We start from the raw sequence: 26,563 nt of genomic DNA on the forward strand, positions 1-26,563 counted from the left end.
TGTTATTGAGACCATAAAAAGAAATGAGAAAAGAAAGAAGGATGTACCTGCTGCAACATGGTACCTGTTAAATGGGTGATTTTATAGCATATGAATTTTATTTGAATGAGGCTGTTTTTTTTTTTAATTTCCAAGAGCCTGTAATATTGAATAATAGTTCTGTCATTTCATGGGTGAATTTTTTAAATCTCTCCTCTCTTCTCCTAAAGATCCCAAGCATGCACTGTGTAGTGTTGCATGTCACTAGGAGAAGGCACTGGCACCCCACTCCAGCACTCTCCTGGAGAATCCCATGGACGGAGGAGCCTGGTGGGCTGTAGTCCGTGGAGTCTCAAAGAGTCAGACACAACTGAGCGACTTCACTTTCACTTTTCACTTTCATGCATTGGAGAAGGAAATGGCAACCCACTCCAGTGTTCTTGCCTGGAGAATCCCAGGGACAGAGGAGCCTGGTGGGCTGCCGTCTATGGGGTCGCACAGAGTCAGACATGACTGAAGTGACTTAGCAGCAGCAGCAGCAGCAGCAGCAGCAATGTCTGAATAGATCAGAATGTACCTGGGTTTTCCACTGTGAATAACAGAGTTTAGAAATCTTCTAGGAACCTTCTCACAAGTAAGTTTGGGCTAGTTAATACTCCAGGTATTCTGTGAAGGTTAGGTCTTTTAAGTCTCTGGACCTTACCATTCATACCAGCTCCCATGCTTCTTTTTTTTTTTTTGCATGTACACTCCTTGTTTCTTGCAAAGGAAAGGAAAATCTGACTGTGGAATGTTTATTTCATCCTAAAACTAATTACAAATTGCTAAGAGAAATATTCTTGTCTAAATTGCATTTGTCCAGAATTGTTCTAGCATGTCATACTGCAAACAGTAATTTTGAAAACTTGGTAAATATCTGGTGTCACAGATAAATGTCTAATGATAAAGGTTGAAATAGGTGTATAATTTATTATTTATTTTTTTGTTCCACACAGTAATACTCATTTTACTTATGACTTTGCCAGGGATACTCTCTTGGGCCTTATAGCCCAGGAAGTCTCTATAAAGTTTACATTGTGGATCTGAAATTTTATTTCTTATTCTTTTACAGTCAGGTAATCTTCTTTCCTCAATACCACATAATTTTTGCTGGTATACCTTGAAAGTTATCAAAACTATTGCTGAATTTTTTTCTATTTCTGTTTATTTCTCCAGCTGCATGACATAGTGCTTAAAGTGGTTGGATAAACAACACTGTAAAATTGAAGTGATTTTTTAAAATTACCTATAAGCAATTTTGTACTCTCCTATTTTTACGTATGTGACTTTATGAAGTTTAACTGTAGCATATTTTTCATTTAGTCTGTTTTACATCACATCGTAATAATTCAATCACTCTATCTCTTAGTCTTTAAAATTCTAATCTTAAGAGACCACTGCATTGGTGTTGGGTACCATCTTGGCAGAGACTGTCCTAATATTCAGAATCCCTGTTTGAATGGATGTGACAGTGTCTAAGCCCAGCTGGTATTCAGCTGCCGTTCCCTTAGTTACATGTGCCTTTGAACAAATGCAATTTAACTCTGGTTTTTTTCTGCTTCACTGATTAAACGACTGCATTGTGCAATTTTGTGATCTTCTTTCCTATTTCTTTATGCTTTTGTGCACCGCAGACACTTTTGATCTATTTGTTACTTTGGCCTCCCCAAAACTTTTTTTTACAAGTCAAGTATCTAATCTGTAGGCTCATTTGACTTCATTCTCAGCTGGATCCTAATTCCTCCTGAGTACCAGCGGCTCCTTTTGAAACCACTTTGGATTATTAACATGAAATAGAATAGATGGTCCTGGGAAAGGCTTTTAGAATCGAAACTTCCTGCACTGAGTCTTTGTTGTCATCTCTCCTCCCAGGCTTGCAGGAGCGTCTCAACATATTATAGCCAGATCTCTAGCAGCCGGAAGTATCACTGGGGCACCAGGTGCATTCAGCGTGGTATGACACACCTACATGACCAAACATCTGGGTCTGGGTGGATTAGAAGACTCAGGCTTAGTGGGATTTCTGGTATTTGTGTGTCTCTAACTTTTGAAAGCCTGGCACACAAATGGGGAATTTTTTCAGTTCTTACCTTTGGTCTAGAGATTTTAGGGACATGGACCATGGGAAAAGGCAAGAATAAGCAAATACCTGATATATTAGTTTTCTATTGCTGCTGTAACAAATTAACCACAAACTCAGTAGCTTAAAGCAATACACATATATTATTCTAAGTCCAACACAGGTCTTACTGAGCTAAAATCAAAGTATTGGCCAGGGCTGTGTTTGTTTATAGTAGCTCTCGGGGAGCATTCGTTTCCTAACCTTGTTCGGCTCCTTGATGCTGCCCAGTCTTTAGCTCATGGTCTCCCTCCTCCATCTTCAAACCTAGCAAAAGCTGGCCGGGTCCTTCTCACATTGCCTCGCTCCTACCTTGTCTTCTGCCTCCATGTTCTGATTTTAAAGACCCCAGTGATTACATTGAACCCACTAGATAATTCAGGCTAATGTGCATATCTTGCATGCATGCCTGCTAAGTCACTTATGTCATGTCCAACTCTCTGCAACCCTATGGATTGTAGCCCTCCAGGCTCCTCAGTCCATGGGGTTCTCCATGCAAGAATACTGGAGTGGATTGCCATGCCCTCCTCCAGGGGATCTTCCTGACCTAGAGGCTGAACCCGCATCTCTTACATCTCTTGTATCTCTTACATTGGTAGGCAGGTTCTTTACCAGTTGCATCACCTGGTGAGCCCAGTTTCCTTATTTTAAGTTCAGTTAATTAGCAATTTCAATTCCTTCTGATACCTTAACTACTGTTTGCCATATAACCTAGTGTATTCATAGATTTTGGGGGTTGTTAGCACATAGACATCTTTGGGGACCATTATACTATCTACCACACCTGAAGTCAGCTAGAAGCTATGGAATCTCTGTTATTTATTTTAAGCTAGAGCATCACTCCAAGATCCAAGAGCCTTGCATGAGAGGGAAACAGAAAATCAATAGCTAAAGAGTCCCTGAAGCCCACCTATTCCCATCTTCTCTCTTCTGTGTTAGGAAAAGAACTGAGACCTGCAGAGGTAAAGTGGTTGACCAAGATCACAGCTAGTTGGTGGTAGGAACTGGGTTAAAACAGATTTATAAAAGTGTGGGCCAAGGAATGCTGGTATCATTGATAGTCCTTGATGTCTGTACCTGGATTAGACCTATAATTTTTTCTTGTCTGAGTTAATAACTTTTCATGTTGTGTATCTCATCCACATTAACATTTTGTGCCATTAGTTCAGTGATGTGTCTTCTCGGCCTCATCACTGGTAGGAATATGGTGGTAAGTTAACCATAACATCATTTGCTAAAACCCAAAGGTTTGAGAGTTGTAAAGGAATTTTAAGAACCATTGTGATTGACCATCATCTCACAGTTTCTGTGAGTCCTAGATGCTGCTGTAATTGATTAAATGCCAAATTATGGTTGTCAGTGCTCACTCTCTCCCCACTTCTTGATTGTTACCTTGAATTCACTGGGTTCTCTGTCCATTCCCTCAATGCATATTCTTACTTCCAGAGGCTGTGTCATTGGACCTACCTTCCATTTTAATGTTCCTGCTCTGCATTTTGGTGATGTTTCCTTTGGTGAGTACTTTTCCATTTTAGATTAGATATCAAGAAAAATTCCTTTTCCCTCTACGTGGGAGGGAGATTTACAAAGAATTTCTCTTACCATTTTGTGGGGGCTATAGCTAAGAGGTTCTAGAATGATTCTTCCTCTCTAGCACTTTGGTGCCATTTCCTAGTTTTTAGGTGAACATTTTAGCCATGTGCTGGACACTGGTAGTTGTCAGGCCATGAGTGTCCACCCCACTTCCTGCAATAGAACAACAGAATGCTTTATGTTTCACTCCACTATCTGAACATTCTGAACACTCTTTTTATGCAGATTTTGACTTGCCACTTTGGCTACACAGCCTGTCAACAGAGATGCTCTCAAATTTAAAGTGAACTCAATGATGGTTTAAGTCAGGTGTTTTATCACTTCAAATTGAAGACTCTTCTTTATTTTTGTATAGACTTTTTACTCACTTGCTTCCCTGACTCATTTTCTCCCATCTGAACTTCCCTAATAATACAAATGATAACAACAGTGGAAGCAAATTTACTTATTAATTGGTTCTTTCTTGTATTCCAATTGCTTCTAAGTAATAATATGAAATATGACATTTAAACACTTTAGCAATCCTAGGGGGAGGCTCTCTTTAAGGTCCCCATTTTAAAGATAGAAGACCTGAGCACTGGAATAGTTAAATAACTCCCAAAGGTCACACAGCAGTAGCAGAATTAGTGTTTCAATTGAGATCTATCTAAATCATATTTTGTCAACTTGGGTGTTGACAGTTGCACCTAGAGAAGCAAAAATTGATTCCTAGGGGTTGAGAAAACTTAGATATAACAATGGTTTGTGTCCAAAGGTCCACCCTACCCAACAGAATCTTTTTCCTTGGTATTTATTTCTCTTGTTGGAGAGAATTGAGTCTAATTTAAATCATGTTTAATTAACTGATTTGATGATATGAAATTAGTTTATCACAAAGGTTCTTTTTAGGAGGTGATAATTTTTTTTTTTAATTGAGAAACCATAGTCTGAATCTTTATTCCTTAATTATTTCCATTTTGCTCTATTGGTTTCCATTTTGACTTTTAATTCTTTTACTTCATTTCAAGTTGGCCCATCTAACTTGGGGAAAAATAGTTCTTAAGAAAAATCGTAATGCCTTTATAAATTGCTTTAACATGTGGGTGTTGTAAAAGTTTTTGAAAATTCAGAGCACATGTATTTATACAATGCTCCCACCCTGACCTATGTTATATTGGGTAAGGCACATACCGTAAGAAAGTTTACATAAATGAAGTTGAATGACTCTTCATGTAGCATGTGAAAATGGCTAGAGAGATGTTTACAAATCTGTAGGGCATATTTGAATGATAGACTCCTTTGAAGGAAAATAAAAGTGACCTACAACTTGAAGGGTAACGGTGAAGGGTAACTGATAGAGGCACAATAAGAGGCGATACAGAAGCGAGACCCTTGTGATGTGAGAGGCTAGACGATGCTACAGACCCAAGGCTACCCAAGTCTGAGATCTGAGAACTTTCTCTCCTGAGTCCACCTTCGAAACCCAAGTTGCCTTTTCTTTGAGTTTGGAGACAGATTCCTTAATCTTCTCTCTGTTATGACAAGAAAGGTTAACAATAGCATACTCTTTTTTCTTGCCAACAGGAAATCTAAGGCTGTTTGATTTTCATAACACTTGGGTCAGTGAATTTAAGCTACTTTTCTGTGCTTCTGGATTCTGCACTGTAATGACCAAAGTTAGGAACAGTTTTGTAACAGTCTTTCAAAATTATCTTGTGATAATATTTTCAAATTCCAGAATTGGAACTAGAGTCTTCATGACTCCAATACCAGGTATCATGTATTTCTCCAGGTAGATTGGCCTCCTACCACAAGGAAACATGGTTCATTGGAGAATTATTTATTTGAAGCTCTCTAATTATTACCCCACCTATGCAGGTAGGGCTTTGATGAGAGAGAGAAAATAAAGCATGTTACTGGCTCAGGGATGAAAGACTAATCGAGGTGTACATTGGTAGTTCCAGATGCAAGAGAGAAAAGAACTGTTACAGAAGCCAGCCAGACATTGGAGGACTTCTTAAATTATTTCTGGATGACAGATATATTGTGTGGAGTTAAGCAAGGTCTGCAGGGATTGTAGTAGGGCTGGGTAGTACATTAGGGTAACTGAAGTTGATAATATCATCCCCTTATGGGCACTAAGGCCCATTCTTGAAGAGGCATCAGTTACGGACTAGTGGTGGAGACATGGCATTTACTTGGTTACAGATAAAGATCTAGATTTGGCATCACAGGGTCTGCTGGTACTGATGATATTAGGACAGTGTAATTACCATAAAGTGGGTAAGAGGTAATAGTACTATTGGTTGGCATCTAAAATATTTAAAGTATGGCTATAGCAAGGAGAGATAAGAAAGCCTTCCTCAGTGATCAGTGCAAAGAAATAGAGGAAAACAATAGAATGGGAAAGACTAGAGCTCTCTTGAAGAAAGTTAGAGATACCAAGGGAACGTTTCATGCAAAGATGGGCTCAATAAAAGACAGGAATGGTATGGACCTAACAGAAGCAGAAGATCTTAAGAAGAGATGGCAAGAATACACAGAAGAATTGTACAAAAAAGATCTTCATGACCCAGATAATCACGATGGTGTGATCACTCACCTAGAGCCAGACATCCTGGAATGTGAAGTCAAGTGGGCCTTGGAAAGCATCACTACAAACAAAGCTAGTGGAGGGGATGAATTCCAGTTGAGCTATTTCAAATCCTAAAAGATGATGCTGTGAGCGTGCTGCACTCAATATGCCAGCAAATTTGGAAAACTCAGCAGTGGCCACAAGACTGGAAAAGATCAGTCTTCATTCCAATCCCAAAGAAAGGCAATGCCAAAGAATGTTCAAACTACTGCACAGTTACACTCATCTCACATGCTAGTAAAGTAATGCTCAAAATTCTCCAAGCCAAGCTTCAGCAATACATGAACTGTCAACTTCCAGATGTTCAAGCTGGCTTTAGAAAAGGCAGAGGAACCAGAGATCAAATTGCCAATATCTGCTGGATCATCGAAAAAGCAAAAGAGTTCCAAAAGAACATCTATTTCTGCTTTATTGACTATGCCAAAGCCTTTGACTGTGTGGATCACAACAAACTGTGGAAAATTCTGAAAGAGATGGGAATACCAGACCACCTGACCTGCCTCTTGAGAAATCTGTGTGCAAGTCAAGAAGCAACAGTTAGAACTGGACATGGAACAACAGACTGGTTCCAAATAGGAAAAGGAGTATGTCAAGGCTGTATATTGTCACCCTACTTATTTAACTTATATGCAGAGTACATCATGTGAAATGCCAGGCTGGATGAAGCACAAGCTGGAATCAAGATTGCTAGGAGAAATATCAATAACCTCAGATATGCAGATGACCCCACCCTTACAGCAGAAAGAGAAAAAGAACTAAAGAGCCTCTTGATGAAAGTGAAAGAGGAGAGTGGTGAAAACGTTGCCTAAACTCAACATTCAGAAAACTAAGATCATGGCATCTGGTCCCATCACTTCATGGGAAATAGATGGGGAAACAGTGGAAACAGTGTCAGACTTTATTTTGGGGGGCTCCAAAATCACTGCAGATGGTGACTGCAGCTATGAAATTAAAAGACGCTTGCTCCTTGGAAGAAAAGCTATGACCAAATTAGATAGCATATTAAAAAGCAGAGATATTATTTTGCTGTAATGTCCATCTAGTCACAAGGGTATGGTTTTTCCAGTAATCATATATGGATGTGAGAGTTGGACTATAAAGAAAGCTGAGCACTGAAGAATTGATACTTTTGAACTGTGGTGTTGGAGAAGACTCTTGAGAGCCCCTTGGACTGCAATGAGATCTAACCAGTCCAGCCTAAAGATCAGTCCTGGGTGTTCATTGGAAGGACTGATGTTGAAGCTGAAACTCCAATACTTTGTTCACCTGATGCGAAGAGCTGACTCATTGGAAAAGACCCTGGTGCTGGGAAAGGCTGAAGGCGGGAGAAGGCAACGACAGAGGATGAGATGATTGGATGGCATCGCCTACTCAATGGAGATGAGTTTGGGTAAGCTGGGAGTTGGTGATGGACAGGGAGGCCTGGCATGCTGCAGTCCATGGAGTCGCAAAGAGTCCGACATGACTGAGTGACTGAACTGAACTGCTCGAGATTGTGATGGTAGGATTGGATGCTGGATGACATATCTAATAATTAATTAGTTTGACAAACACTACAGTATTGAGAGAGTTAAATCATAGAATTTGGGTAGTGACTGTCCCTGAAGGAATACTGGGGCATTGATAACTCCTCAGATTGATCAAGGAATGAAATGGACCAAATCATCAGTGGTATGCCAGGCGATAGAGCAAATGGGGCAGGACAAGTATGTGCAAAGTCACTATTTTTCAGGAGGTACAAGAACTTGCTGAATGAGAATAAGAAATTTGGAAGGCTCTGGGTTCTCAGTGGACTTGACCATTAGATAATTTAGACAGAGAAGTTCGGGTTTGAGGGCAGAGTTGTTGGGATAAATACATATAAGCATCAAAAGATACACATGGCCTAGTATGAACTAGCAGTATTTTACTCAAGGAGAAGTATTTAAGTTAACTTTAGGAAGGTGTAAAGTAGAGCATTATGGGCAAAGCTTAATTGTCGTGATCATAGGAAGTTCTTAGAAAGATTGGCAGAAGAGATTATAGTAGGCATAAGCAAAGCCTAGATTTGAGTAAGGGATCATTAGCAGTAAAGGGAAACACAACAGCAGATATCAGAAGGATTAAGGATTAATATGATCTTAAGGTAGCAATAGAGAATAATATGGCAGAATGATAAGAACGAAAGTATACAAGGTAAAGTGTGAAACTCAGTAATACCAGCTATGTTGCAAAATCTTGTTCTGTCACTCACGAGCAGAATCTTTCAACTTCATGTAGAGTCTGCTGCTTCTGAGGATCTTAGAATAGCAATCTATTGCTGAAGGTCACTGATTTCTGAAAGTTTATTTTAGCAGATTTCCACTTATGATCTCCAGCTGTCAGAACTGAAAATTTTCCTTTTGCAGCCTTGTGATCTTTTGCCCCTAGTTTCCTTAAGTTTCTTCTTCGGGGCTTTCTAGGTCAGATGAAAATGCACATCTTGAATGAGAATCAAACCTCCTAAGACTGCAATCTTTTAAATAATTATTTAAGTACTGGGAGAGACATGAAGGTGTCTCTTTGAGTCTTTGAGGCATTCTGGCCAAGTGTGTTGTTAATTATTTGAAGAAAAGGCACATAGATGTTGATTTTTTTAAATGTGTTAGATGTAAAGTACTTGCATTCAGATGGACAATAGAATAGTAATTCAGATTTGATGCAGCCAGAAACCTAGGAATAACATTTGTATTAATGAATGTTTGATCTTTAATAAAGCAATATCCTCTTTTTGGGGGCTTCTACACAAGCAATACAGGTTATTACAAGTAGTTGTACAAGGAATTGTTCTAGCTGGAAGGTTTTAATTGACTTTATTCTCAGAAAAACTTACAGATTCAGGAACATAGTCTGGGCAGTGGTTTGGAAAGATACATGTGAACCTTTATAGGATCCACTTCCAAATTACACCATAAATTTGAAGAGTGTTTATCCTATAAATGATAAGGTAAAATAAGGAAGAATCTGTAGTTTTAAGAGTCATTTTGAAAAAGTTCAGAGAAGTCAGATGAAGCAATTATATGATTGTGAAAATGACTTTCTAGCAGTATCTCTGGAATTTCCAAGAATAATATTTCAAGTACCCTTAATCACACAATTCTTCCATAAAATGTCTCTTCCAAGGAGGTGCGAAATTATAAGGGAGACGTGGATGTGCTTCTTCCAATAGTCCTAATGTGTAGACAAAGGCTTGGACAGGGAGAAGTAGATCAGTTCAAAATATCCCCAGCAGTACTGCAGCAGTTACTCCAGGAGACCAGTTGTATTTTATCACAGTAGGTTTCAACATAGAAAGAGAAGTGTTTACATCCCGTAGAAATATGCATGTTTATTCTCTTGTGGTTTTAGATCATTCTTGTTCTGAAAATGGTAGCAGATACAATGACCACCCAGGGAATCCAAAATCAGAGTTTGGTTTATTGCTTGCCAGGCAAGGAGGAGCCACAGCTCTTAGGGAAGGAGCACGAGTCTCCCTGAACTGAATGTAGGAGGGCTAGAAATAACACTGAAAAGCAGTTTCGTCTCAGGGAGGTGAAAGCTTTGGCCAGCTCAAAAGCAGACCGTAAAGTCTCTCTCAGGAGAGGCTATTATTCGATTTTGTGTCATCCACCCTAAGAGCAAGAGCCTCAGACAAGTCTAGGATGAATTACATAATGTGTTGGCAGGCTCTGGGTCACACAGCAAGCAAAACTGCGTGGGCTTCTCCTTTCACACACCAGCAGATACAAAGAGCAAATATACTGCTATTCTTTGGGGGAAATTGTATTTCTATGTAAAAATCAAATGCACAATGTGCTTCTAGAAGATTACTCAACGAACTGATTATAGAGACTGCCTCTGGAGAGGGGTCTGGATGATGACAGAGTGGTTTGTTTAATGTCTATTGTTGTTACATAGTAAGTACATAATAAGTACTCATTGAATGAATGAGTGAAATGTATTTATTGGTTGTGCAACTGAAAATAATACTGGGAAGGGTTGGAAATAAATAGCAGTGGTGAACTGCCTGTCCAATTCATTTAAGAGGTTTGGCACTGAGAGGGGAGGTTGAAGTTAAAGGGAAGCTATCATAGGGCATTTATTTCTCACCTTATATTTTGTTTTCCAGGGTTTCCTCATACCTTGATATGTTCCCTCAATAATACCTCCTTGGTCCCCATGACCTTCAAACTGCGTGTCCCTGGGGATGGCGTTGGCCAGCAAAGCATTTTAAGTTGTGAGCAGTATTCAGACAACCAAAAACCATTTTGGAACAAGGATGAATTACCTGTAATAAGACCAAAAGAATTCACCATAACCCCCAGCTGCAGCACCATTCGCTCCCAGGGATTTGCTGCTATCAGGGTAAAGTGCTCAGCCTTCCAGCACATGTAGTCATACAGCTGAACTGTCAAATAGATACTGAGACCACATCTAGCGTTTGCTTTATATCCCCAGTGTCAATGAGAGGGAGTGCCTCTAATTCACATGGAAAAGTGGGTCTATTTCTACAAGGAAGTAAACTACTGTGGCAAAAGAAACCAGATACAAATAGATTGGGCCAAAGAACTGACACTGCTTCAGGAGGTTTCCATCAGTCTGAATGCATTGCCTGTGTCAGAGCAGTGGATTTTAGCAATTTCTGCTGAAATCACTGCTCTGTGCCTAATAATTCACTCATCAATACTAATATAAAAATATTTAAGGGCTCATTGACAATCAGGTCCTCCATTAGACTCAAATCATTTATGCTAGTAAGTATCCAGGTTTATGCCCCAGATGATATCCAGTTTATTCAAATTTTTAACCTGAATCTGAGCTTCCTGGTGAATGTGGACGTGATGTTCCCAGCAGTGCTTTAAGGTCCACAGTGTGATGCTTGGCTTATGGCCTCAGTGCCAGCAGCAGAATTGTTCCAAAGCTAACTGAGAAAGGTTCTCGCTGTCTCCCATCACTTACTTTTGCTTCTTGATGCAGTTAGGTCTAGCAACACTGAAGGCTGCTAAATTTAAATGATTTTTTCTTTTCTGGAAAAGAAAAAAAAAATGACTTCATAGCTAAGGTGATAATATTCTCTTTAGTCATTATCTTTCAATATTTAATTCAGCTGTGAGTTTTACCCCCCCAAATTTGCTTTAAATGCTTCATAATATCTCACCATGAATTTATTCATCCTAAATCTATTCTAGGAGGTTTCAGCTTTTCTAAGGGCTTCTTCAGGGATACAGTGAGGTTTGATATCACATATTGTTGTAACTTCCCATTTGGGCTCCTATTACAAAATACCAGAGACAGGGTGGCTTATAAACATCAGAAATTTATTCTTAAAATCTGGAGGCTGGAAGTCTGAGGTCAGAGTACCAGCATGGTAGGGTTCTGGTGAAGGCCATTTTTCAGATTTCACACTGCTGATGTCTCCTGTACCCTCACCTGGTGAAGGGACGAGGGGGCTCTCTGGGGTCCCTTAGAGGGGCACTCATCCTGCTCAAGAGGGCTCCACCCTCATGACCTCATAACCTCCTAATAATCAGCATGTTGAGAAAGGATTTCAGCGTATACATTTGGGGTGGGAGGTGGGGAGATCAGCATTCAAATCAGAGCAGTTGCTAATTGTGACTTGCCCAAGGAGAGGTGCAGCTGTAATGAATGAATTTATTTTTTACAGAGTAGTGCTTAGCTTACATATTACCTACCATTCCCCGCCTTTTGTGGATCTTCTCCCGTGTAGTTCAGGAAGATTCTAGAAGACAGCATCTATCCAGCAGGTTTCTGCCAGAACTACTTCCTCTAACCAGAGCTCAGAGACAAAAGTCAGGGTTAGAGCCAGTCCAGGAATCTGGACGCTGTAGTGGCTGCTTCTCTCCAAAGCTGCCAAGTTTTCCTTCCAAATCAGCAACTCCCTCTTTGCTTTTTTTTTCCTTTGTATTTCAGAAAGCTTTCTCCAAGCCTCAGTTTTCCCTCCTGATCTGCACTTTAACCACGTCTGTCTGTTTTCAAATTTGCATCCAACAATTCCCTTTCCAACTGAAAAAATTTTAATTAGTACCTGATGCATAATTTATAGATAGAAGAGCCATAACCTATGCCAGAAGCTGTTTCTACACTTACAAGTATCCCTTCCAATACAAGTCATTTAAAGCAATTAAAAATTGTGACAAGGCTTCAAAAGCCTAAATGTCGAGTTTCACAACAATAAATACAAATATAGGGTAAAATATATTGGTCAGATACTGTCCTTGGATTAACCTTTCTTCAGAGTTTCCTATTTTCTGCTCTAATAGTGAATACAGGAGGTGGGGAGGAACGACAAGGTTTTGGTTAAAAAAAAAAGACTAGTTTATTTCTCACACCATTTCTATCACTGACTTGGTTATATTCATTTATTTTGCCGTAAGTGAAATCTAGCTGTAGTGTTTTATTGGTGTACTGAATTTTCAGAATTTATATAGCCCAGAGGCATAGGGAACACTTTAAATTGCAGTAATTAAAGTTTGTTTGATGTTGATGTCCTTCAGGGCCTGGTTTTCCCTCATACCAGATCTGTGGCTCCTTTGATACTGCCCCCTCAGAATTCAGCAGATCTATTATACCAAAAGCCATTTGTTAGACTCTAACCTGGCCTTTGAAACAACTCAGCATGCCCTGACCCTGAAACGGAACCTGTTTAACTAAAAATGTTAAATGCCATACATCCTCTAATAAAGTACTTAGAAACTACACTCATCTGTGTGGTCCTCTCCTGGCCCCCTTCTCCCCTGTGCAGGGGGAGAGCTGGCCTTTTAGAAGAGCAGCTTTTTACCTTTTTCTTTCCAGGTGACCTTATGTTCCAACACTGTGCAGAAATACGAGCTGGCCCTGGTGGTAGATGTGGAGGGCATCGGGGAGGAAGTGCTGGCGCTCCTAATTACAGCAAGGTATCACGCTCACCTGCTCTCTCTTTCCCAGTCTCCCCTAAGCCACCAGTAGTGGGCTGGCTCTCGGGAAGGAAGGCAGCACAGGAGCAAACATCCAGTTCACTGCCTTTCCTGAGAAAGGAAGAAGAATCTGATATTGGAGTGACAAGTTTTATATGAGAAAACGCACCATTGGTGGAGATATGAGGACGGATGTGTATGTTAGGTGTTAAGTATAATAGTGCTCTTTAATGGGCCTGATTTTCCGTGTATATACTTGACAAGGTTTTATCAGGAAGAGATGAGCAGTTGCTGGTTTTTATTTTTATCTTTAAAGATAGTACTCCAGAGTTCTGCAGCAGAAAGAGTGGTGCTCATAGCCCTGCTCCAGGACATTGTCAGTAAGACTTAAAGGAAGGCTGCAAGTGGCCCCCCAAAACGTCCGGAGTCAGGTTAAGATCCTGGCTCTGACATTTGTTGACTGTGTCTCCTTCACCAAATTTACAGCCTTTCTCAGCGTAGTGTGTCACCTACTGATGCTGACCATGGTCCTAAATAAAATCATGGGCCTTGCTCTTGCCAAGTAAACAAGTGTCCAGGTCTGGGGCCTGATAGTGTGTATGAAAATACCATCTGAAGGAAACAGGCAGTGTTCCAGTACCTAGAATGTAGGACCTTCATGAATCTTAGGAAGATGCACCTCAAAGAAGGTACAGGTATGCTGGTTGGTGGGGTCATCATAACCAGCACCATTTCCTCTGTCTTGGGCTTGAGTGAAGTCAGGGGGCAGCCCTAAAATAACTTGAAGGTCAAGTTCGTGCCACAATCTGCTTAATATTCCCTCCAGAGACTTCACTAATCATTTGTTCAAGAACAGTGGAAAAACTCTTTTTTGTTTGGTCTTCTCTATCCCAAAGCTTGACCTTTTGTCTAGGCTTGCATTTCTTTTTGATTTTTCTTTTATTCTGATACTTTCCGATGCCTTTTTCCTGCCGCTCTAAGTAGAAAATCCTGAATTTTAAAAAGGTGGGGGATGGGTTCTAGGAGGCTTTCAGTTTTCTAGCATGTATACTCTGTGACCAAGTCAAATGCTATGAGTCCTGTCAGCCCCAAATGTTTCAGGTAGTAAAGGATAAGCTTTACCAAAATCACTGGGTCAACTGACAACTTCCTGTGTATCCCCAGGAAGAGCTGATGCTAATGTCAGTCCCTCGAATTATCTTCTTTCTACCTATGAGCAAAAATGGGACTCTGGAAGGGAGAGTAGCTGGCTCCAGGTTGCGCTTGGTGAGGTCAGTATCTGAACCTGGCTCTGACTGATTACACGCCAGCACTCCTCACTATGACACTATGTTGTGAAAGTGCAGCAGGGCAGGGCAGACCAGGGGACTTAACAGAAGCAAAATAAAACCCAGGTCACCTAATAATAGGCCAGTCTGCACACACAGGCCTTCCATGCCTCCCTCCTCTCCCCCACAACACCCCCTTCACACTGAGCACCACTGTCACAGTGCCAGTTCTGGGTCGAGCAGCTGCCTGAGCCCACTGATTCGAGGCAGCTGTTCCACATGGAAATTAGAATTATTACCATTATTTAGATGGTGCGAGCTGTTGCTGGTCCTCAGGGGACTCTGACTGGTCCAAAGTGTCACAGCGAGTCAGGACCCCATGCTGGTGGCACGGGCCCGTTTGTCATGGAAACAGATCCACTATCCTAAGGAACTTGTGCTTTGGGGGCTCCTTCCCAGAGAAAAGGCCAAATATGAAAAACAATGGAAATGTTAGTCATTACCCACAGAAGACAGTGTTTAAGGTGTCCTGCTTCTAGCCCTTTTTTGATTAAAAAGTGGTTATTAGGGGCTTGGAGAGAGGGATGACAGGAGAGAAGACGTGAAAATGATTAATGTAGTTATTAGAGGAAAACTACTGTGTGACAGTGACAAATGTGTTTAGCTTGGGACTCTGTGTCCTCCATGTGTAAACAAGTGCTGCCTTCATCCTTTTGAATTCTCTAATGGGCTCCTTCCCTCGAGCAGGTGTATTGTGCCTACCCTCCACGTGGTTAATACAGAGGTGGACTTCGGGCATTGCTTCCTGAAGTATCCATATAAGAAAACGATCCAGCTTGTCAATGACGACAACCTCCCAGGATGCTACCGGGTCCTGCCTCAGGCGAGTTACTCTATCCATTTTCAGGGTTGCTTTTCATTCAGTTGAATTCCTTCAGTGAGAAAGAGAAGTCCTTTGAAAGAGCCATATTCCTGACCACATAATCTATGTAGTTCTGATTTTTAACTGTGGGATAACCTGGAGGTGGGGTTATAAAGCCACACCTGGATTGCCCCCTGTATGAGTGAGGAGCTGCAGGTGGAAACAGTTGTTAATTTCTGAGGGAAATTGCCTTTGATAAAGAGGGGAAAGGGCCAATTAGGCCAACATGCAGAAGTTGCACCTGCAAATTATTGCCTGTGAATTCACCATGCATGGGAAATAAGGCAGAGCTGGGAGTTTTCGTTTATGTCTACGGCTGTGACTTGAACAGAATCACTAAGATATGCTAATATAGTATTTATAAATGAACTTTTTGTACCAGAAAGCTAGAGATAATATATGAAGGAGAAAGGAGGAACTGTTCCTTAATGTTTTATGAAATGGATCTATCCACATCCCATTATACCTATCTAGGTGGGAGACTAAGCATTTAAACACACTTGGAAAAATGATTCAAAAATATCTGTATAGACTCAAGTAAATGGAAAGTGACTAATGAGATAGTTTACCAGGGAAGTGTTTGGATTTAAAACTCAATTCTATAAGTACAACTCTAATAAAAATTCATGCAGAAAATCAAATAGTTTTATTTGGCTACAAGTACAAAATAAGAAACCAGTGAGGTGACTCCATGGTGCAATGAATAGTGCACTGGGCTTCCAAAAGACCAGTGCTAGGGCCACAAAACCAAGGCAGGTTTAGGCTGCATCAGAGAAACACAGTACTCCACAGCTGAAGGAAGGAGAGGGCCACCTGTCAAAGCAGTGCTGGAGTGCTGTCTTCAGCTCTTGACAGGATTTTTTTTAATGGAAGCTTGAAAAATAGAGAATCATGTTCAGAGTAACCAGAAGGTCAACCCATGTCATCTGAGGAGCAGGCACAGCATCTAACCTGGAACAGATGATTAACTGGAATGAAATAGCTACCCCTAGTCAAAGGACTACTGTATAAAAAAGGGAATTCAAATTATTCTGTGGGCTTCTCTGAGAAAAAACCAGAAGCTAAGAATGGGGGTGACAGGAGACACCTTTTCTAGCTTTCAGGTGTTCAACAGCAGAACAGGCTGGCCACTCACAGCGCATGATCACCTCCAGAGCTCAGAACAGAGCCTGAGTCACATAGAGTGATGGGGAAGCTGTTACTGTACAGCTGGGCTGGGAAGGGCGAGACACCAGCCTCAGGGGGACCAAAACAGTAATCAAGATAGACAGTGTTTTCATGCTGCACTTGAAGAAATCAAAGGTATCTCAAGAAGTCCACGATAAATAAGATATCAAAACATTTGGTAAAGGTGGAATCAGTGTTACTGATTTTCCTTTGGCCTCAGGGTCCAGGAAGGCTAGGCAGATCATTGCTACAGAAGGATGTTGAGTTATGATTAGGTCAAGTTGAACCAGACCAGGTACAGAAAAACCATGGGGCGCTCCAGGCAGGTGAAACTGGCACCATCTGTCCTTCCTTCCAGAAGTGAGGGCTCTGAAAAGTGTTTCCCTGAATTATTCAAACCTATTTGACTGTGGGAATTGTTTATTTTTAATTTTTTATTGAAGGATAATTGCTTTACAGAATTTTGTTATTTCCTGTCAAACCTCAACATGAATCAACCATAGGTATACATATGTCCCCTCCCTCTTGAACCTCCCTCCCATCTCCCTCCCCATCTCACCCCTTTAGGTTGATGCAGAGCCCCTGTTTGAGTTTCCTGAGCCATATAGCAAATTCTCGTTGGCTATCTATTTTACATATGGTAATGTAAGTTTCCATGTTACTCTTCCCATACATCTCACCCTCTCCTCCCCTCTCCCCATGTCCATAGGTGTGTTCTCTATGTCTGTTTCTCCACTGCTGCCCTGTTCTTCAGAACCATTTTTCTAGATTATGTATATGTGCATTAGAATACAATGTTTATCATTCTCTCTCTGACTCACTTCACTCCGTATAATAGGTTCTAGGTTTATCCACCTCATCAGAACTGACTCAAATGTGTTCCTTTTTGTGGCTGAATAATATTCCATTGTGTATATATACCACAGCTTCTTTATCCATTCATCTGTCGATGGACATCTAGGTTGCTTTCATATTCTAGCTATTGTAAATAGTGCTGCAATGAACAGTGGGATACATGTGTCTTTTCCAATTTTGGTTTCCTCAGGGTATATGCCTAGGAGTGGGATTGCTGGGTCATATGGTGGTTTTATTCCTTGTTTTTTAAGGAATCTCCATACCATTTTCCATAGTGGCTGGATCAATTTACATTCCCACCAACAGTGCAAAAACATTCCTTTTTCTCCACACCCTCTCCAATATTTATTGTTTGTAGACTTTTTGATAATGGCCATTCTGACTGGTGTGAGGTGATATCTCATTGTGGTTTTGATTTGCATTTCTCTAATATTGAGTGATGTTGAACATCTTTTCATGTGTTTGTTAGCCATCTGTATGTCTTTTTAGGTCTTTTCCCACTTTTTGTTTGAGTTGTTTGTTTTTCTGGCATTGAGTTGTATGAACTGCTTGTATATTTTGGAAATTAATCTTTTGTCAGTTGTTTCATTTGCTGTTATTTACTCCCATTCTGAGGATTGTCTTTTCACCATGCTTATAGTTTCCTTTGCTGTGCAAAAGCTTTTAAGTTTAATCAGGTCCCACTTGTTTACTTTTGCTTTTATTTCCATTACTCTAGGAGATGGGTCATAGAGGATCTTGCTTTGATTTATGTCATCAAGTATTCTGCCTATTAGTATTCCTCTAAGAGTTTTAGAGTTTCTGGTCTTACATTTAGGTCTTTAATCCATTTGGAGTTTATCTTTGTGCGTGGTTTTAGGAAGTGTCCTAATTTCATTCTTTTACACATAGCTGTCCAGTTTTCCCAGCACCATTTATTGAAGAGACTGTCTTTGCCCCATTGTATATTCTTCCCTCCTTTGTCAAAAATAAGGTACCCATAGGTGCATGGGTTTATTTATGGGTTTTCTATCTTGTTCCATTGGTCTATATGTCTGTTTTTGTGCTGGTACCATTCTGTCTTGATGACTGTAGCTTTGTAGTAAAATCTGAAGTTGGGAAGGTTCATTACTCCAGCTCCATTCTTCTTTCTGAAGACTGCTTTGGCTATTTGGGGTCTTTTGTGTTTTCATATGAATTGTGGAATTTTTTGTTCTAATTCTGTGAAAAATGCCACTAGTAATTTGATAGGGATCACATTGAATCTGTAGATTGCATTTGGTAGTATAGTCATTTTCACAATGTTGATTCTTCCTACCCAGGAACATGGAATATCTCTCCATCTTTGATTTCTTTCATCAGTGTCTTATAATTTTCTGTGTACAGTTCTTTTGTCTCCTTAGGTAAGTTTATTCCTAGATATTTAATTCTTTTTGTTGCAATGATGAATGGGATAGATTCCTTAATTTCTCTTTCTGATATTTTATTGTTAGTATATAGAAATGCAAGTAATTTCTGTGTATTGATTTTGTATCCTGAAACTTTGCTAAATTCACTGATTAGCTCTAGTGATTTTCCGATACTATATTTAGGGTTTTCTATGTACAGTATCATGTCATCTGCAAACAGTGAGAGCTTTACTTCTTCTTTTCCAATCTGGATCCCTTTTATTTCTTTTTCTTCTCTGACTGCTGTAGCTAGTACTTCCAGAACTATGTTGAATAATCCTGGTGAGAGTGGACACCCTTGTCTTGTTCCTGATCTTAGGGGGAATGCTTTCAGTTTCTCACTATTGAGAATAATGTTTGCTGTAGGCCTATATATGGCCTTTACTTTGTTGAGGTAGGTTCCTTCTATGCCCATTTTTTGAAGAGTTTTAATCATAAATGGTGCTAAATTTTGTCAATGGCTTTTTCTGCATTTGTTGAGATTATCAGTTCAGTTCAGTTCTGTTGCTCAGTCGTGACCAACTCTTTGTGACCCCATGAATCACAGCACGCCAGGCGTCCCTGTCCATAACCAACTCCCAGAGTCTACCCAAACCCATGTCCACTGAGTTGGTGATGCCATCCAACCATCTCATCCTCTGTTGTCCCCTTCTCCTCCTGCCCTCAATCTTCCCAGCATCAGGGTCTTTTCAAATGAGTCAGCTCTTTGCATCAGGTGGCCAAAATATTGGAGTTTTAGCTTCAAAAATCAGTCCTACCAATGAACACCCAGGACCGATCTCCTTTAGGATGGACTGATTGGATCTCCTTGCAGTCCAAGGGACTCTCAAGAGTCTTCTCCAACACCACAGTTCAAAAGCATCAATTCTTTGGTGCTCAACTTTCTTCACAGTCCAACTCTCACATCCATACATGACCACTGGAAAAACCATAGCCTTGACTAGATGGACCTTTGTTGGCAAAGTTAATGTGTCTGCTTTTTAATATGCTGTCTAGGTTGGTCATAACTTTCCTTCCAAGGAGTAAGACTCTTTTAATTTCATGGCTGCAGTCACCATCTGCAGTGATTTTGGAGCCCAGAAAAATAAAGTCATCCACTGTTTCCACTGTTTCCCCATGTATTTGCCATGAAGTGATGGGACTGGATGCCATGATCTTAGGTTTCTAAATGTTGAGCTTTATCATTTGGTTTTTATCTTTCAATTTCTTAATATGGTGTATCACATTGATTGATTTGGGTATATTGAAGAATCCTTGCATTCCTGGAATAAACCCAACTTGATCATGGTGTATGAGCTTTTTGATGTGTTGCTGAATTCTGTTTGCTAAAATTTTATTGAGGATTTTTGCATCTATGTTCATCAGTGATGCTGGCCTGTAGTTTTCTTTTTGTGTGTTGTCTTTGTCTGGTTTTGGTATCAGGGTGATGGTGGCCTTGTAGAATGAGTTTGGAAGTGTTCCTTCTGTAATTTTTTGAAAGAGTTTTAGAAGGATAGGAATTAGGTCTTCTCTATATGTTTGATAGAATTCTCCTGTGAAGCCATCTGGTCCTGGGCCTTTGTTTTGGGGGAGATTTTTGATCACAGCTTCAATTTAAGTGCTTGTAATTGGGTTGTTCATAATTTCTATTTCTTTCTGGTTCAGTCTTGGACACTTGAACTTTTCTAAGAATCTTTGCATTTCTTCCAGGTTATCCATTTTATTGCCATATAGTTGTTCATAATAGTCTCTTATAATCCTTTGTATTTCTGCATTGTCTGTTGTAACCTCTCCTTTTTCATTTCTAATTTTGTTGATTTGATTCTTCTGTCTTTTTTCTTGATGAGTCTAGCTAAAGCCTTGTCAATTTTGTTTATCTTCTCAAAGAACCATCTTTTAATTTTATTAATCTTTACTAGTGTTTCTTTCATTTCTTTTTCATTTATTTCTGCTCAGATCTTTATAATTTCTTTCCTTGTACTAATTGTGAGGGTTTTTTAAATTCATTTTTCCAGTTGTTTTAGGTGTAAAGTTAGGCTGTCTATTTGATGTTTTTCTTGTGTCTTGAGGTAGGATTGTATGGCTAGAAACTTCCCTCTTAGAACTGCTTTTGCTGCATCACATAGGTTTTGAGTTGTGTTTTCATTGTCATTTGTTTCTAGAAATTTTTTGATTTCCCTTTTGATTTCTCCAGTAACCTGTTGGTTATTTGGAAATGTGTTATTTAATCTCCATGTGTTTGTGTTTCTTACAGTTTTTTTCTTGTAATTGATATCTAGTCTCATAGTGTTGTGGTCGGAGAAGATGTTTGATATGATTTCAATTTTCTTAAATTTACTGAGGTTTGATTTGTGACCCAAGATATGGTCTATCCTGGAGAATTTTCCATGTGCACTTGAGAAGAAGGTGTATTCTTCTGCATTTGGATGAAATGTCCTGAAGATATCAATGAGATCCATCTCATCTAATGTATCATTTAAGCCTTGTGTTTCCTTATTAATTTTCTCTTTTGATGATCTGTCCATTGGTGTGAGTGGGATGTTAAAGTCTCCTAGTATTATTGTGTTACTGTCAATTTCTTCTTTTATGACTGTTAGAGTTTGTCTTATGTATTGAGATGCTCCTATGTTGGGTGCATAGATATTTACAATTGTTATGTCTTCCTCTTGGATTGATCCTTTGATCATTATGTAGTGTCCTTCCTTATCTCTTGTAATCTTCTTTATTTTAAGGTCTATTTTGTCTGATATGAAGATTGCTACTCCAGCTTTCTTTTGCTTCGCATTTGCATGGAATATATTTTTCCATCCTCTCACTTTCAGTCTATATGTGTCTTTAGGTCTGAAGTGGGTTTCTTGTAGACAGCATATATATATGGGTCTTGTTTTTGTATCCATTCAGCCAGTCTGTGTCTTTTGGTTGGAGCATTTAATCCATTTAGAGTTAAATTAATTATTGATATATATATTCCTATTGCTATTTTCTTAAATGTTTGCAGTTGATTTTGTAGATCTTTTTTCTTCTCATATTTCTTAACTATATAAGTCCCTTTAACATTTTTTGTAAAGCTGATTTGGTGGTACTGAATTCTCTTAACTTTTGCTTGTCTGAAAAGCTTTTTATTTCTCCCTCAGTTTTGAATGAGATCCTTCCTGGATACAGTAATCTTGGTTGTAGATTTTTCCCTTTGAGTACTTTAAATATATCCTGCCATTCCCTTTTGGCCTTCAGAGTTTCTGCTGAGAGATCAGCTGTTAAACGTATGGGGTTTCTCTTGTATGTTACTAGTTGCTTCTCTCTTGCTGCTTTTAATATTCTTTCTTTGTGTTTAGTCTTTGTTAGTTTGATTAGTATGTGGCTTGGCATGTTTCTCCTTAGGTTTATCCTGTATGGGACTCTTTGTGCCTGTTGGACTTGATTGACTATTTCCTTTTCAATGTTGGGGAAAATTTCAACTATAATCTCTTCAAAATTTTCTCATATCCTTTCTTTTTCTCTTCTTCTGCTGCTGCTGCTAAGTTGCTTCAGTCGTGTCTAACTCTGTGCAACCCCAGAGATGGCAGCCCACCAGGCTCTTCTGTCCCTGGGATTCTCTTCTTCTTCTGGGACCCCTGTAATTTGAATGTTGGTGCCTTTGATATTGTCTCAGAGGTCTCTGAGACTGTCCTCAGTTCTTTTCATTCTTTTAACTTTATTCTGCTCTTCAGAAGTTATTTCCACCATTTTATCTTCCAGCTCACTGATTCGTTCTTCTGCTTCAGATATTCTGCTATTGATTCCTTCAAGAGTATTTTTAATTTCAGTAGTTGTGTTGTTTGTCTCTGCATGTTTATTCTTTAATTCTTCTAGGTCTTTGTTAATTGATTCTTGCACTTTCTCCATTTTGTTTTCAAGGTTTTTGATCATCTTTACTATCATTATTCTGAATCCTTTTTCAGGTAGTTTGCCTAGTTCCTCTTCATTTATTTGGACTTCTGTGTTTCTAGTTTGTTCCTTCATTTGTGTAGTATTACTCTGCCTTTTCATTATTTTTTTTTAACTTATTGTGTTTGAGGTCTCCTTTTTCTAGGCTTCAAGGTTGAATTCTTTCTTCCTTTTGATTCTGCCCTCCTAAGGTTGGTCTAGTGGTTTGTATAAGCTTCTTATAGGGTGAGATTTGTGCTGAGTTTTTGTTTGTTTGTTTTTCCTCTGATGGGCAAGGCTGAGTGAGGTGGTAATCTTGTCTGGTGATGATTGGGTTTGTATTTTTGTTGTTTGGATGAGGCATCCTGCCCAGGGTGCTACTGGTGGTTGAATGATGCCAGGTCTTGTATTCAGGTGGTTTCCTTTGTGTGAATTCTCACTATTTGATACCTCCTAGGGTTAGTTCTGGTGGGCTGCAGTTCATGGGGTTGCTAAGAGTCGGACATGACTGAGCGACTTCACTTTCACTTTTCACTTTCATGCATTGGAGAAGGAAATGGCAACCCACTCCAGTGTTCTTGCCTGGAGAATCCCAGGGACGGGGGAGCCTGGTGGGCTGCCATCTATGGGGTCACACAGAGTCGGACACGACTGAAGTGACTTAGCAGCAGCAGCAGCAGCAGCAGCAGCAGGGTTAGTTCTCTGGTAGTCTAGGGTCTTAGAGTTAGTGCTCCCACTCCAAAGGCTCAGGCTTGATCTCATTCAGGGGTGATTCTTGTTTAAGGAAATGTCCCCCCGTATGTCTGTGGCTTAGAGCTGTATGTTGTGGCTTCTTTCAAACCTGAACAACTGCGGTGGTGGCTTGGCAGCCTGCTTTGGTGTCCAGGTGGATGACTGGGCACCCCAGGCAGTGGCTTGGGTGTGGGCTCCCAGCAATGGGATTTTTAAAGTTTTATTTGTGTTACATAAAAACTTAGTAATGTGCTGCAGAACAGGGTTCTTAGGAACACACACTAGTAAACAATGGACAACGTTCATTCATTCACCTACCTGTTTTTCCATTTAAAAAACATATTCTGAGCATGTGTTTTGGGCCAGAAAGTGGGCAGGTATTGAGGAGAGAGGCCCAGGTCATGCCCTAAAGATATTTATAGCCCTTGGAGAAGATGGACATGTTGATAGTGCAGGCTGAGGGAAGGGACTGAGGGATGCTCCCTGAGAACAAAGGAAGTGCCTGGACTTTAGGGCCCAGACACCCCTTGGGGTTTTAGGATGAGTGAGGGGCAGGTCAGGGGGTATAGGCATTGCAGAAAGAGTAACCATAAGTGCAAAGGGTTGGAGGTGAAAGCAGTACCATGTGTTCAGGAAATGCCAGTGGCCTCTACTGATGTAGTGTACAGGGGTGAAGTGGACAGGGATTAAAGCATGAAGGTGCAAAAGCCCTGTTCAAGGAATTTGGCCATGGGAAGCCGTTGTCCTGAGCCAACTCACTTTGTGGATGGTTCTGCAGTTTTCTGGGTCACACACTTTGGATTTGGGGCTTGTGCACCTCTCTTAGCCAGAGTTCCTTTTGGGTGAATTGAGGTGGTCATCCCCATTTACTTGCCCTAACAACAGTACATTATAAAATCCTCTGTGGATTCAGGACAATGCTTGTTTCAAAATAATGTAACGTGCTACTGGCTTCATACTGAACCGGAGGCTTGCTTATCCTTCTGGCTTCTCTCCCCCACCAGGTATATCAGGATGTGCCCGCTGTGCTGCTCTCTAGTCCCACGCCCTGTGGGATCATCCCCCCGCACAGCACAGTTCACATACCTCTGACCCTGGAGACCCAAGTCCCTGGGGAATACAGGTCCACAGTTTACATCTCAACCTTTGGGAGCCAGGATCCCCCGATGGTGAGTGCCTGTTTTCAGAATTGCAGTTCTAAGCGCCGTACTTCTTGTGGGGACATTCTAACCTTTGCCTGTAAGGTACTCACCATATTTGCATATCCTCTAGTTGTTGGTCTTCTAGAGTCTTCCATTTTCTCTCTGCAGTGGTAAAATACCAGGGCTGGTACTTCAGGAATCTGTTTTGTGGATATCTCTGAAAATGGTGCTTTATAGCAATTGATTTTTCCTCACACAAACAGACACACCTGACCTCTTTCCAGACCCATGAAACCAGAATCTCTGAGGACAGAGGACCAGCACACCCCTTCTCAATTATTCCTACTACAAAGCTGGGTATCCCTAGCTTGCTACATGTGGTCTCTGAGATTGATTTCCTTCACCGCTCACCAGGTCTTTTCCTGTAGATTATTGGATATGTATACACAACTATATGCTATAGCATATCCTATTATATTCTTGGACTTATATCACCGATTAACCTTAATTACTCCAAGCCTGAGAAAAGGGAGACATAGAAAGCTCTCTGCTGCTTGAGCTGAATCAAAGGACGAATCTTGAAGGAAGTTACCCAATAGGCTATTAATTTCTAGACATCGGATTTACTTGGAAGCTGGGTGGTGTCAACATGCATTTGTTTGAAGTGATTCTGATTGCTCAGAGAGTATAATAAACTAGGGTTTTGCTTTTATCTCTTCCATATAAGATCATGTAGATAAGCCATCTGACATAAAGCAGCGTCATTAAGGCAGGCCAGCTGAAAGGTGCCACAGTCCAGGTAACCTGCTAGCCTACACGCCTGCCCTGCACAGATGCAGCACAGATGTACCTTGCTGAGCAGGAAACATTTTATGAAAGAAAAAGACCCCCTTCCTTGGGCAGACAGAGTGCCTGGCCGAGAGCATAGTGGAAAGGAGGGAGAGCAAGGCGAATTTCAGTCCCCAGCCTGCACAGCTTTGCATGGTGGGTGCCCCTGTCGTATTGCTAGTACAGCAAACAGCCACATCCAGCCCTGAAGTGCTGGTCCTTAACCCCTCAGTGCTCCTGAGACTGGAGTTCTGGTGGCACATACCGAACTGTTATTCTGGTTTCCCATCAGTGCACGGCTCTGGGCTGACCCAGGGAAGCAAAGCTTTAATTTAAGGGAGGAATTCCATGCTAGATTCTCAGGTCTGATCAGAGGGGCCATCCCTGTGACCCTTCACTACAGAATATCAGGGAGAAGGACTGTCAATTCTAATAGCAACCTTTTATGTCCCTGCTTTTTATAAAGGGATGCTTAGAAAGTTCCGTTTCAATTTGATTTTAAAGGCCCACCATTTCAGCCATTCCTGTATTCTTTCTCTTGCATGGACTGCAGGTATGTCACTTAAAGAGCATCGGAGAAGGCCCAGTTATCTATGTACATCCCAGTCAAGTTGACTTTGGCAATATCTACGTCCTGAAGGACTCCCTCAGGGTTCTCAACTTGTCTAACCAGTCCTTCATCCCTGCATTATTCAAGGCACACATGGTGAGTAGATTGTGCGCTGTCACATGGCGAAAACACAGCTTTGCTGTATCTTGGAGGCAGTGGCCTTATTTCAGCAACATGTCTTTGAAAATTATCTACAGAAGCAGAGATTTAATTGCAGAGTTCAATTGCATTAAACTGTGTTATTCTCATCTCTAGTTCCTCTTTATTATAACCCATTCCTGGGTATGTCTCTTAAAAAAAAAACAAACCAAAAACACTAATTAAAAAAGACACACTCACTCCTATGTTTATAGCAGCATTATTGACAATTGCTAAGACATGGAGACAACTATGCCTGGCTTTTCATTTTTTCAAAGTATCATCTATTTTCTTTGTATTAAAGTAAAAGACATGTTTTAACATTTAAACTCATTGA

The 26,563-nt window shown here is 40.4% G+C and overlaps 1 protein-coding gene across 1 annotated transcript in view; it reads left to right on the forward strand.

Annotated features, from left to right (window-relative positions):
* LOC138095922 (hydrocephalus-inducing protein homolog) overlaps window positions 1-26,563 on the forward strand; it is a 152,891-nt gene that overhangs the window by 109,309 nt on the left and 17,019 nt on the right. Inside the window, exons 12-17 of the mRNA XM_068991891.1 lie at window positions 3,584-3,651; window positions 10,471-10,706; window positions 13,155-13,255; window positions 15,271-15,406; window positions 24,513-24,677; window positions 26,032-26,184. Coding sequence (XP_068847992.1) covers window positions 3,584-3,651; window positions 10,471-10,706; window positions 13,155-13,255; window positions 15,271-15,406; window positions 24,513-24,677; window positions 26,032-26,184 — 859 coding nt within the window. The remainder of the gene's footprint in view (window positions 1-3,583; window positions 3,652-10,470; window positions 10,707-13,154; window positions 13,256-15,270; window positions 15,407-24,512; window positions 24,678-26,031; window positions 26,185-26,563) is intronic.

Source organism: Capricornis sumatraensis, chromosome 20 (genome assembly GCF_032405125.1).
Source record: "Capricornis sumatraensis isolate serow.1 chromosome 20, serow.2, whole genome shotgun sequence".
NCBI classification, from domain to species: domain Eukaryota; kingdom Metazoa; phylum Chordata; class Mammalia; order Artiodactyla; family Bovidae; genus Capricornis; species Capricornis sumatraensis.